This window comes from Carettochelys insculpta, chromosome 11 (assembly GCF_033958435.1).
Source record: "Carettochelys insculpta isolate YL-2023 chromosome 11, ASM3395843v1, whole genome shotgun sequence".
Classification (NCBI taxonomy): domain Eukaryota; kingdom Metazoa; phylum Chordata; order Testudines; family Carettochelyidae; genus Carettochelys; species Carettochelys insculpta.
In genome coordinates this window covers 6,279,881-6,293,976 of record NC_134147.1, presented here as the reverse complement: position 1 = coordinate 6,293,976, position 14,096 = coordinate 6,279,881, and the positions used below count along the sequence as shown (strand labels likewise).

The following is a 14,096-nucleotide window of genomic DNA, read 5'->3' as shown; positions in this document are numbered from 1 at the left end:
TCAATGCCGGCTAAAAAAATGCCATGAAGTGCCTGAATAGTAACACAGAGGTAGCTGTGTTAGTCTGTGCTCCAACAAACCAAAGCAGAAGAAATGTAGCACTTTAAAGACTAACAAAATGATTTATTCGGTGATTAGCTTTCGAGGGACAGACCCACTTCTTCGGGTCAATGCTTGTTCACTTTCAGGTGATATTGTAAATAAGCAGGCACCATTATCTCTCATAAATGTAAACTACGTTGTTTGCCTTCATGATTGTCTGAAGAAGTAGGACTGAGTGGACATGTAACCTCTACATTTTTACATTGTTTCAGTCCAATTATGTAATAAAACTTCTACATTTCTAATTACTTTCATGATAAAGAGATTATACTACAGTAGCTGAGGTGAATTGCAAATTCAATTTATTTTATATATCACTTTTACAGTGCAAAAATTTGTAATAGTATAAAGTGATCAGGCATTTGCCTGAACTACAACAGCCCTAATTGATGGGCTCAATATATTTTATGTTGCCCCTCATTTTTGATTTTGGATATATTTCAGTTTTGATCTCCTGCATATAATTGCCTTATGAAAGCTGATGCTGGAGACTTGACAAATTGAGGCCTTTGACACCTGGGAATGTGTTTGGAGGTAGTTTTGGGACTGTAGGGATAAGCCTCCCTTCTACATGTTTCTGTTGAAAAAGATGAGTGCTAAAATGGTTGAATGCCAGTGTGATTTTAAACCCCACCTCAACAAAGACTTAGAAACTCTTCTTTTTATATGAAACCTCAGATTCTAGAACCCAGTTCTGTAAAATATGGCTGATTTCACAGACAAGAAATCATGGAGTACACAGGACCAAGCCTTTGGGTGAAACCCAGAATTATACCCTCTTTCCCACCTGCTGTCTCTTACCTGTTTAGATCCCAAGCTCTTTGGGAGGTGGCCATCTACTATTCTTCATATGATGCCCAGCAAAATGGGGCTTTTCTTGGTTGTCTCCTTAAGAACTACCATAATAAACACGATTAACAGAAAAATCTTAGGAATTGAGGGGCATGCACAGGCCGCAAAACCTCACTGGCAGTACCCAGGACTGCCTAAGCCTCACATGTGTAGCCTTGAATTAAGTTGAATACTAAGATTAAGCCAGTGAAGGACAAAAAATTTCTGGGAACTGTTGAACTCTGTAATCTTTTGGCAATCAAATGCTGGCCTCTTGGCAAGACTATACATCATGCACACAATTTTTTTCCCTCTCCCTGAAAACCCACTCTGAGTTTTTGACTGTCAGATAGCAGTGGTTTGATGCTGGCTAATTGAGATAAATAGAATTCATCTGCCAGTCCACCCACCAAGCACTCTAAAAGAGATTTGCCATATAAATAACCCAATGGGTTTTTCCTCCTTTTTTCATTTCTATGTCTAGGTTCTCACTTTACTGATCAACGCAGCCTACAAACCTAGCCGCGTCCTTCGAGAGCTCCAGCTGGATGAGGATACTGCATGGCATGGGCATGGAGAGACCCTGAAAGCAAAGTAAATTCCTATCCCAAAATCCTGTATTACTGATCTGAGCAGTAATAGCTTCTACACATCACATTTTTATCCATTTGCCTTTTAGGAAAATTACATGTGGTTTATTTAGCACAAATAGTGACACTGCTAAATGTAACCCTCCAATTCACACAAAATGTTTCAGGAACACCCAGCACTTAGCATGCTGTTAGCTTATCGTAATAGGTGTGCTGTGATACTACTTTTATATCTGTGCAGTATTACTGGAATAACTAGTCCAACATGGCATATGCATTGGTAGATCAGCAGCAAAAGTGTAAAAGATATGTAATTTGATTGAAGATAGTTGCGATGTTTCTGCTTTGAAGGAGTCAGCCCCTTCAGCCAATTTCCATAGTGGGAAAAGCATTCCCTTTAAATATTAGCCTGTTTTCCCAGTGCCTGACTCGTGCTTAGTACAGCTGGGTTAGGGAAATTCTTTTTATATTTTTGATGTGAATATGCTGCCTAGTGCTTGTGATGGGCCTTAGTGGTCTGTGAAACCAGTGTGAGGCTAGGACTAGGAATTGCAGTGAAAGAATACTGTGATCATGCTAAACATAATAGAATCTTTAAACCCAGTATTTTTGAGCCACCTGGTTAACTACGCAAGAGAGAAGAATGATCCCATAGTTGAGGTGCTGGACTTTTACCCAACCAGGAGACGAGGATTCTGTGTGCAGCTCCACCTCAGTCTTGCTGTGTGACCTTAAGAAAGTCACTTGCTCTTTCACTGCCACCATGCACTGTCTATAAAATGGACATGCTTACCTTACCTGTCTTACAATAGTTCTGTGCACTCAAATGTAATGATGAGTCCCTGGAAAAAATTTTGTAAATAAAATAGTGTGACAAAGGCAAGGTCAGTTTTGAGTGGCTTATTCCAATTATTAAATATATTCATCCCGTAAGACTGAGATCAGCAATGGGTGGGCAGGCTACCTGGTTTTTCTCCATGTTTCAGAAGTTAGGGCTAGTATACAAGTCTAAGTAGAACAGCTGTGGTGTGAGTTATCCCCCGTAGACATTAACACGCATGACTGGATGTATGAAAAAAGCAAAGCTGGGAAATGATGCTCAACTCAACTTGATAGAACATCCTACAACATGGAGTTCCTCCATGCAAAATCTTTGTGTCCTACAAGATTAATGGACAAAGAAAAGATGCCCTTTCTTCATCCCCCATTTGTACCAGGAAAAACACAAGTGTATTGTCTTGAATCAAAAGAGAAGCTGCCATTTTGGCACACAGCGTGACGGTGTTACTTTCCCTTTCATTCCCTGTTAAATTGCCAGATAGGTTGAGGAACAGTGATAGGTAGTATAAGGGATTGGTAATGTGATAAATAGCTTTCCATATCCAGATAACTGCCAAATGTACCTGCGTTTGGTAGAGGCTGTAAGTTATCCATTTCAGAGCTGTTCAGTGGCCTCTGCAGTCAGCTGGTGCAGTCAGTCCAGATCCTAGCAAGCGGATGTCTACATGCCAATGGACGTGAATTGGCAATTTTTGCAGTGCCGCCTTAGATTAGATGGCTTTATGCTCCATGACCATAAAAACCTATTGGAAGCCTACTGTGAGTGCAGCATGCACAGATGTGGAACAGCAACAGCCCGTGCTGTGCCAGCTTGTTAATATTTATTCACGTTTTATGTTGCTAAAGGGAGGACTTTGTTGGTCCAAAGCCCTTCACAAGCTTGCTTTAAACTTTTATTGAGTGTGTCATTTCTGGTGTTGACAATGTAATCTAGCTCCGGTGAGTTACAGTATAGCTAGATGGTGATGATATTCTCCCAATGGCAGGTACAAAGGGAAAAGTTACCGTGCCACCGTGGAGGTTGTGAGAACGGCAGATCGGGTGGCAGATTTCTGCAGGACAACCTGCATCAAACTGGAGTGCTGTCCAAATCTCTTTGGCCCGCAGATGGTGTTAGATAAGTGTTCAGAAAACTGCTCTGTCCTGACAAAGACTAAATACAGTGAGTAGACACCAGATGTTTTGCCGGTGTAAGGATCTTCATTTAGATTAGGGGTGGGCAATAATCTTTAGGGGGGAGGGAGGACTCCAAGATTTTTGGTAAGTAGTTAAGGGCCTCACTTTTTTCTGGAAGTGGGGTACAGGATCTGGGACGGAGGTTGGGTGCAGAAGGGAGCTTGGGGTAGGAAAAATGGGGTCTGAGAGAGAGAGTTTGGTTGAAAGAGGGAAGTGTAACCTGGGGCAAGAGATTGGGGTGCGGGGTCAGGGATGGGATATGGGTACAAGAGAAGATTCTGTCCTGGAGGACTGGTGTAGGGGAGGGAGTGCAATTTTTGGGAGGAGTTGTGACCTAGGGAAGAAAGGTTGCAGAAGTTTTGCATGGTGACCTGGGGCAAGCCGGGGTGGTAACCTAGGGCAGGGAGTTGGGGTATGGGAGGGGCTGGGGTACCAGAGGCAGACTCCGGCAAGGTGGCACTTAACTAGGTGTCTCCTGGCCAACATCTCAGTGATTCCCTGGATCCTGACCAGCCCCAGCACTTAGAGTTGCTCCATGAAGCTTTCTGCACCTTGCGGGTGGAAAGGGAGGCTTCGTGTGTTGCTCCTGCCCCCAGCATAATCTCTCAGCTCCCACTGGCTGCTCCTGTTGACTAGTTTTCATTGGCTGCTCCCACCAGCCAGTGGGAGCTGAGGGATTGTGAAGGCAGAGGAGGCAGACAATGGGAACCAGCCAGTGGGAACTGAAAGATTGTGCTGGGGAGCAGGGCAGCACACAAAGCTTCCCCTTCCATCTGCACAGCAAAGCACATGGTGCAGCCTTCTGCTCTGAGCCCTGAGGCGCCTTCCAGCTGAAGTGTGCTGGTGGGGCAGGCCAGATCCTGCCCACCCCAATTTAAAAAATGTCTGCAATCTGGAAGGATTTCAAAGTATGTTGTAGATTTTATGTCACTTAATTTCCACTGATGAGCAGCCTAAGTGTTTATAATCTAGAGCTAGAGACCCATTCGTGAGTCAAACCAATGCTTACCTAACAGTGAGCTGCAACCTATTTGAGCAATTAAGTTCTGGTCATATGTTATGCCTAATATTTATTAATTCCTGTTGATGATTTCTAGGACAAAAAAATCCTATATAGGAAGATTCTAGGATATTTCCCTCAAAAGTTATGGTCTTTATCACTCCTGCCTCTCTGCTTTAGCACAGGCTGCCTCAATAAGATCTTACTAATTTAAACTCCTGCCTACAGTAAGACTAGATCATGTATCCTTCAGTAGATCTCTACAGGCTATGCCAAATTCTGCAGCACCCCAGTACTAAATGCCACTCCATTACTGATGATGTTATTTGCACCAAAAACTGTTCATTTGAGGCCTTTCTCAAAAATAAAAGATATATACTCTCCTTGTTGACTGAATATTATTAAAAATTGTGTACTTGATCTATTGAAGGAAAAAATAAATCCCTTCACATTGATGTTCTCCATAGTTAGTATTTCTGTTGGAAAGTTTCTGTTAATGATTCTGCATTCCGAAGGACTGATAAATGATAACAAATGGTGCTGAAGTTCCAATGCAATACAATGCATGTGATGCAAACATCCTTTGCTTTGGTCCATGTAGCACACTATTATGGGAAGAGGAAAAACAAAAGGATCGGCCGACCACCAGGGGGTCATAGTAACCTGGATGCAGGCCTGAAGAAATCTAGCAAGAGGAGGAAGAGGCGAAAACAATTCTTTGTCCATAAAAAAAAACGTTCTTCCACCTCTGTGGAAAACTCTCCAGTTGGCTCTCCCCAGGTATGCAGCTACAAGAGACTTACTCAGTACAATGCATGTCTGTAGACTGCCTTGGTGCTGGAACAGAACGTTATGCACACCTAGCTACCAGTTCCTTTAGATCGTGTGAAGCCAGATCATAGAGACAAGGTGAGTGAGGGCAGTATCTTTCAAAATCTTGTCTCCTTGGTAGAGGTTGGTCCTGTGAAAGATATTACCTCATGACCTTCTCTCTGTCTAAAATCCTAGAACACCGACATTGTTCCAACAATATTGCATGGAACTATGAATGTGAACATCAGAGACCATCATAGCACTTTCATGTATTATATTTTCCATTCAGAATGTGTTATTTTGCTTCTCTTTCAGGGCAGTGGTGGAGAGGAAGAGGATGACATGGATGACGAATCTATGACTGAGGACAGCACTTCAGAACAGCTTGAAGAGTCAGAAGTGTCAGAGAAGAAATCGCGTTCCTCCTCTCCCACGCAGAGTGAATTGTCCAGCTGCCTGGCTCAGGATCAAGATAAGCAGAAGAGGAAACTCCGAACCTTTTCCTTCTCTGATGATGAAAATAAACCTCCTTCACCAAAGGTACCTCCTATGAATATAAAGTATCTCAGTGGTTTAGGGGCTTCCCCATAGTGGGAGGGAGGTACTGTTAATTCAGAACTTCCCTCCATTTGGCAGTAAGCCCTGAATTTCACATATCATCCTGATAAAAAGTTGCCTTTCGTTTCAAAAGTATACCTGGAACACTCTTTGTCCAGTCTTCCCTGTACTCAATGCAAAGGTGACATTCCTTGAATTGCAAGAAGGGTTGAAAGGGCAAATGCTGCCTCCTGCAGGAGATTGATAGCAGCTGTGATGAGCTGACTAAGCTCATCTGCCCACTCAGGCCAGGCCAAAAGAGCTTTGAAATTTATTATCAATATTGTATGAGTTTTGGTATTGATAATAAAAATCACTCTTGACAAGCTGCTGCTGCTGTACTGAATGCAATAAACTGCTTCTTCAGAACTGAAGTCTGCACTGAATCCTTAATTATTAAAGTTTTAAAATAACAAACTTAATTTGATTGTATTAGGACCGGCCAGAGCCTTAGAAGCAAGAAAATAAGATGGCCCAATGTGCCAATGTCATATTGCTTAAAATGCTATCCATAACATTCCAAAAAGTTTTCACTTTCATCTCCAATACAGGCCGAAAAGCAATACATAGCACAGCCTTCACCTTCCACGTAGCCTTAATGGTGACCTCATTCTCTATATCAATAGATCATCTCCTAACAGCTTATTCATCTGGAAAGTTACTTTGCACTAATATTATCAAGATTAGAGCTAAGGTTTTGCCTGTGTATTGCATGTGATTCAAGTCCAGATTTCCAGTGCACTACGGTCATAACTGTGGGGAGTTGTGCATCTCAATGGGAAAGATGCATTCTCCTGGCTGTGCAAAATAAATGTGTTTTAAGACCTTGGTGCTATCTGGGAATCCCAGAGTGGAGAGAAATTAAATAAAGCCCTGAGATTGTGCACCAGCATGCCTGGTGTCAGGCAGGGACCATGAAATTGAGGGGCATTAGCACTTCCCATGCCCAAAGCAGCATACAAATATTAACTCCTCCTCACGACATGCCTGGAAGGGAAGGGGAATACTGCCCCAATTTAAAAATGTTAACTAGTGAGTTCTGGAGGTTCCACCCTCCCCCACCACTACCAAAGGCTGTGCGGCAACCTATTGGCCGAGCTGAGATTTTGGAACTCAGCACTTCCTGTCTGCTCATTCTTAGTATTCTGCTGGAGTGGGCTGCCGCTCAAATTTGGAGTTACTTTAGAAGCCTTCTGTTTGAATATGGCAATGTTTTTTGACAGGGCAAATATAATATTTTGGTGTTTTTTGTGGGGTGGGTGGATTAGGAAATAAAGATTGAAGTTGCTGAAAAGCTGCAGCTGGACAGTAACCCTCTGGAATGGAGTGTGGCCGATGTCGTGCGGTTCCTTAGATCCACAGACTGCGCCCCGTTAGCCAGAATTTTCCTGGATCAGGTATGCAACACTTCTTAAAATACATGAGCCTGCTGTTACATTCTGAGCATCTGCTGATTGATTGACCACATGAAGCCAGTTTTAATTACTAAAGTAATAAAACTGGCAAAAATCTACCTTTTGAAAAACAGATGCAATATTAAAAAAAAAACCCTTTAAAAATATCCTCTCAAACTTCCATGCAAGTTTCTTTCTCTTAATGACTCCTTTGTTAATGCATCAAAACAGCAATATTCAAACTTCAAGGCTTACAAAGCTCTTCACAAACGTTATTTATAATAAATGGTACAATATTTATAAAGCATTGGATCGCGGGAGCACTATTTGGGTCAATATAAGCTCTGTATTCTTTCAAAATAGGTTGCTGAATCATTGAGATCTGTTCTAGCTGCTACATATCTATTTGTTTTGTTCCAAATTTGTTTTGGAGATCAAATGCATCATATAGCAAGAAATGGAACACAACTGAATGCCTGTATTCTACAGTCAGCTGTAAGAAACATGAAATGTAAAGTTTTTTTGCCATACCAAAAACTGCATTAACTGTGTTTTACCCTTTAATACAGCAGTGGGCAGTATGTGGCCCACAGGCCGGATGTGGTTTGCCAGAGTTATCCTTTGGCTGCAGATCACCATTGCAAGCCAATGGAAACTGCAGGAAGCAGCATGGACTAGGACATCTCATCCTGCACCTCCTGTTGGCCATGGATCATCATTCCTAGCCAACGAGAGCTGCAAGTGGCCATAGCTGTGGACTGGCAGGTAATTAAAGAGCTGGTGGCCCTCCAGATGTTAACTTTGGCAAACCATGTATGGCTTATTGCCCACTTCTGTAGTAGGTGATGAGAGGGGGGAGTTCCAGCTAAATGAAGCAGCACGTGTGAAAGAGCAGATTCCTTAGGATAGGGAGTGAGGAGCTGAAACTTTGAGGATGCCAAGATTTGAAGGGGGAATAAATGATCAACTGCCTTACCGATGTTTTGTCTGTCTCCTGACAGGAAATAGATGGTCAGGCACTTCTCCTGCTCACTCTCCCCACTCTTCAGGAGTGCATGGACTTGAAGCTTGGGCCAGCCATTAAACTTTGTCATCACATTGAAAGAGTCAAGTTTGCTTTTTATCAGCAATTTTGCTAACTGAGGGTGGCCAAACAGAAGTGGACCTTTGGAAGCACAACTGCAGCAATGTACTCCTCTATTTCTGGCAGGGAAAGCCAAATGGGGTTAACTGAGGCTCCAGTTCTGGTGACCTACAAACATCTGTTCAGCCAGTTTTGCACTTTGAGGGAAGGAAGACATCTGGAGCAAACTGTCAATGCAAACCTAGCAGCTACCCTACCAGCTGGCTGCCAGCTTGGGAACAAGATAATATTTCTTGGTTGATCGCTTTTTTTTTTTAATTTTTTAAAGGGTTTCAGAACCATTTTCTATAAGGAGACAGACCTGTCAAGAGTTCTTGATGTGCAGAATTTAAAAAGGTAAAGGAGAGCCAGAGGCTGTTTATGTGAGAAGGCAGCTACTGGAAAAACCCTTTTACCTCTTCCTAATCATTCAAGAAGAACTCCACATCTTTTCTCTAAAAGAGAGCATTTGCTTTAAGACAGCACTGGCTTTAGGATGTGCTCTTTACACATCAGCACATTTTTGTTTTTTTTTTGTTTGTTTGTTTTTAATTTAAAGGAGGTCATCGTCAGGACAAATGTTGTGAATGTACAGCATAGCAAGACTATGTTGTTTCTTTTATAGTCGTGTTTGGATTTTTTTTTTTTCAAACTACCTCTGCTGCCTACACAGTACAAATAGTTACTGAAGATGGTAAGGGGTTAATTCTTTTGAGAAGTTCATTGATAGCTGCCCAGAAGCTGCTGTTCTTCAGAGAGAGCACAAGCTTGTGACCATGGAACTCTGATCTCCAATAAGCTCGGTTTTTCCAAAGCTTTGACTGAAAACTGGAGATCTATTTGGCACTCTAGGAGCATCCTGTTTCCCTGAGGAGGAGTTTGAAAACATTCTGCTTTACACAGTCTCCCGTTGTTGGAGGTGCCTGTCATCAGATGGAATTACTGCATTGTTCTTAAAAACGTGGCTTGAATCTTGTTCTTTTTCTACCTGTGCAAAGCAGCTGGGATCATAACACAGCATGTTCAATGCTGCTCTTCTCCCTCACCTACTCCCACACCACCTATGTGGACCTCAGGTCTACATGGACACTAGGAAAATTGACCATCAGTTTTGCTCCACCAGGGAAAGAGTGGAGCTGCAGTGGGCACATGACTCAAGCTTTTGACTTCTGAGCAAGTCATTTGGTAAACATGATTGAAAACTAACCCTTGCCTACACTAACTTCTGCCAGTGGAGCTGCACTAGTGGTGAACCGTGTGTTAGGCCTGAACAGAATCAGATAGCCATCCTGTGGAGCTCTGCACAGCTCTTCACAATTTTTAGTGGACAAAAGAAGAGCCAACCTTGCTGTTTAATACTTCTGGCATTCACACCTCAGATCACTTGAAAATGAGCATTGACTTCCAGATACCACATTCAACCTCTGCCTGTGTTTCTGAAATCAGAAAGCATGCCTGGTGCATGCTAAGGAAGTTTGTTTGAGGAGGGCGTTGAGGCAAGATACGCTTAGTGGTTTCCAAGAAGTAATGCAGCCAAGGGGCTGACCCCAGAGGCACTCAGAGCCCCACACAAGCCTTCTGGGTTCATTTGGGGAATCCTTTGTAAAATGAAAGCTGTAAGTTTCACCTTGTCCTAGTGTCCATTCCTGGGAGGTGAATGCAGTAAAGCAGCTTTTGTTGTATACAGCTCTGGATAGGCAGATGGTTTCTGTTGCTGCAAGTCCCTTGGAATAATTTAGTCAAGGCAAAAATACTTAGAGAAGTGCTAAAATCCAAAGAATCCTTCTCGTCCACCCTAAACTGAAAATCTAGATGTAAGCCAAACTGTTTACCAGTCAGTACCAAGTGGGGGATGGGAAAGAGAGGCGTACTTCTTTCTTGCGGTTTTCAATCCACAGCTTCTGAGGTTTAAAACATTTTTTTAAATTTAAATCATGTTCCAAGCCCCTTCCAGTATGCATCTCATAATGGAAATTTTGGTTCTTGATTTCCTTCCACTTACCCACCTATCCCACCCCCAGCCCCCTATTGGGGAACTGGAGTGACTTCAGTGACTTTTGGCACTTTGCCTTGAGAGACTTGACCAACTGAACATGTCAGGACAAGGCTCATGCAGAACTAGGTTTCCAAGACCCTCTATTCAATTGAAGGAAAAGCTGACTCCAAACTTTTGACAGTTTTGTAGCCAAGACTGCTGCATTGCCTTGCTAACAAAAATGGTCATGTTTAGATAGGTGTCAGAAAAGAACAGAATTTAACTATAAAGCAAGATTTAGCAAACCTTTTATCACAGAGTCTAGCATGTTGTTTTAAAGTATAAATTTCATACTTAATTTGTCCCTATAAATTAAACTGAAACAGCTGACTGAGGCCAGTGAAATAGCTACAGGTGACCTCGGACATGTTTTATAGGCTGATTTCTCTGCCTCACTTTAGAAGGCATTGGCAGTCTGGTCCCAATGGGATCCACTTTTGAGTTTTCAAAAGGGAAATTTTCCATTGTGTATAATGTTTCTATGCTGCTCATGTAGTTTTTGTACACTTCATTTCTTGGGAAAAATGCACTCCCTCTTTATTGCTAGATTTAAAGGGGATATTTGGGGATTGCCTATGGATAGTCTTTTTGATACTATTTTAAAAGATCCTTTTCCATCTACAATACAAATAGGTATTTTGGCTTATATCTGTTGATCTTACACTGACATGACTTGAAATAAGCTCACATGTTGTAGTTTCTCTGTTTCTGCAGAATTGGATGGCTTTGAGTCGCTTGTTGGATGAATCTTGGCATCAGGCTAATCATATCTTCATTAACAGGAGCTGCAGTGATCTCAGTTATACCGTTAGCTTCAGGGACTATATTGCATTTACTCACCATAAGTGTTGCATGGTGTCTTGAAAGTCTCTAGGAAATCTTCAAAACAGGAAAATGAGCTTCTTATTAGGTACCACTTACTGTACAGACAGAGGATAAAGGATGATCTTCCATGGGCGACCAGCTGAGGAGCACAGGATTTACTTTTCCTGCCTCCCTCACCTTTTAATGATATAAACTTGAGTGACTGTGTTGTACAGTCTGAGTTTAGTACATTATAGCTTTAGTAAACTGGGGATGCCTTCATATCATGTACTTCCTGTGCAGCATTTAACCATGTTGGACAAGCAGACCTCGTTAGCAGAGTGGAGTGCTGTACTCCCTGAAAATGAGCCCATAGGAGAGAGTTGTTTGGTCTCTAAAAACGTGCATCTGTAACAGCCCTTGGATGTCAAGTTACCATGTCCCAGTTACTATCAGGTTCAGGAGCAGCTTTTAGCCTACTCATCCCAACAGGCACAGAGATGAAGGGAAAGAGGCTTTCAAAAGGGGAGAGGTACAGGACTGGTCACACTGATCTAAAGTTACTCTCAATTTTTTCTAGCATTAGAAAAAGATGAGTCACTGTCTAGGGACCAAGAGAGAGAGCCATTTGTATTTGAGGATAGTAAAGAATGCCAAGGAGCTCACTAGACCCTTATAGATTTGATACATCACAAACACTAAGAGTTCTGTTCTGATGGATTTTGACGGTAGATTTCTTATTCCTAATTCTAATGATATGTAGAAGAGAAGACTCTTAAGTTGCCAAGTTCTAAGCAATATAAATATATTTATCATTTGCAGGACTTAGCACTCCATTTTTCTACATGGTATACAAAGATTTTGTTACGTTACTGGCAAGAGGCTTGATTGACTTATGAGATCTTGAGGGCAGCCAAATCCGTCAAATTCTGCAGTTTAAGAATCGATAAGAAATAGAGGCCTTTGCAAATCTGCCCCTCTGGGCAAAGGAGCAAGGCAAGTATCGAGGCAAAAGAAAAATTTTTAGATGAGGTTACCTCATCTTGAAGCCAAAAGCATGATACGGTACTACATGTAGGTCCTTCCTAACCAAATGTGGAACTGGTTACTGCCTATTGTGAGTTTAGAATGCATTCACAAAGCACAAAGGCCCAGATCGTAAACAATATTTAGGCACCTAACTTCCATGTAAGTCAGTGGAAGTTGGGAGGCTAAATACCTTTTGAGGGTCTGAGCCAACATAACTGGATGTGTCTAAAGACTTTGCCAACGTTGGTTGAAAACACCATTTCAAATGATGTGCTGAGTCACATTTTAGTGTGTTGCCTAACTTTCCCCAGATCACACAAATAGCCTTGTTGTTGAAGGCAGCCTTATGGGTGAAAAGTTAGAGTGGGTCTTGGATACACTAACTACAGTTTGAGCATCTTTACTGTAATTTGTCTTTTTTTATTTGCTACTTGAAAACTGGCCAGCAAAAAAGTAATAAAAGATTGGTAGGACTTCCATGCTGGATTCAAGCTCCCCATAAGTTGGATCTGTCATTTTGCTACAGCATAACACGCAGCAGATGGACTTGTTGGATCAGAAGACAAATTTACTCTGTTTAGTCTGGTGCCAGTGGTGAGAAGCTGAACCCTACACCATGGAAGTTAGTGGATCCCACTCTTGACAGACTGCAGAAGCAGAGAATCCAAGTGACTTAACACAGTCAGGCTGACACCTGTGATGGGCTCTGCTGTCCCATAAGTCGTGAACATGTGGAAGTGTCTAGCATTACTGTGCACGAGGAAAACAACTGATTTGGCTTTATTGGTGAGGCTGGAGCTCTCGGTTAAATAGGGTGAATGAATACATGAGTTTGTGAAGTCTAGGCAAAAATGAATACCTGCACCTTCTAGAAACTCTAGCTCTGGTTTCCAAGAAGCCTCATGAGAAGATACTTAATGTTTCTCTTGAGGTCTCATGTTTTCCTGGCTGTTCTTTTTGTTTTGCTTTTATTTCTGTTGAAGTCTTTGTAGACAATCAGAGATCTGCTGGGATACTCCCCCGGGCTATTGTTAGCACCATGCATAGGCCTCAGTCTTATACTAACTCATTGGAATTGATGCACTTTTCCTGTTTTTTGCCTTTTTAAATTAGCTGCTTGTTCTTGAACAAACCAACAACAACAAACCCAATTTAAATGCCTATTGTGTTGTCCATCCTGCTTGTTTTTTTTCTTGTTTTTATATAATATATGCATTGAGAGTGAAATATGAAATGGAAGAGAAATATGCACAAGAAAATATGCCTATCAAGTACCATCATTTTTGATAGGTATAGCAATTTAATCAAAAGGTTTTTAAAAATATTTTGGATGAATATTTTGCTTGTTTTTTCTGTAAATAATAATGTAAATAAGTTTGTGGTATATTATGACAGTTTTAAGTGGTTGTAAGAAAATTAAAACCCCATAAAAACCCCATCACAGGTTTGTGTGTGTGTGTTTATCATTTCCATCTCTTGAGATCAGGGAAAAAATGTATAATATTTTGAGAACTTCATGTGAAAGTTAAATGCAGAGTACTTTACATCAGTTAACCAAGTCACACAATTCTTCTGCTAGTAGTTTCTTAGGTTGTGCAGCCCCATCAAATCCTTAGTCCTGTTTTTATCCCAAGCTTTCTTACTTTGGGAGGACAGTTTTTGTCTTCTGTAAGCTGGAAAAATAGTGGCAGAGAAGGGTGGTGGCTTTTATATATAAGGCAGTAAGTGAGAGGTGGAGCTGAAAATAAAACCTTAGGAGTCC

At 41.7% G+C, this 14,096-nt stretch overlaps 1 protein-coding gene across 2 annotated transcripts in view; it reads left to right on the top strand.

Moving 5' to 3' along the window:
• Window positions 1–13,765, top strand: part of SFMBT1 (Scm like with four mbt domains 1) — a 126,652-nt gene extending 112,887 nt beyond the window's left edge. For both annotated transcript variants that reach the window (XM_075005748.1, XM_075005747.1), the window contains exons 17-22: window positions 1,418–1,527; window positions 3,350–3,525; window positions 5,141–5,319; window positions 5,668–5,892; window positions 7,218–7,346; window positions 8,345–13,765. In XM_075005748.1, the coding sequence (XP_074861849.1) occupies window positions 1,418–1,527; window positions 3,350–3,525; window positions 5,141–5,319; window positions 5,668–5,892; window positions 7,218–7,346; window positions 8,345–8,482 (957 nt within the window). In that variant the 3' untranslated portion in view covers window positions 8,483–13,765. The remainder of the gene's footprint in view (window positions 1–1,417; window positions 1,528–3,349; window positions 3,526–5,140; window positions 5,320–5,667; window positions 5,893–7,217; window positions 7,347–8,344) is intronic.
• The last annotated feature ends 331 nt before the right edge of the window (window positions 13,766–14,096 follow it).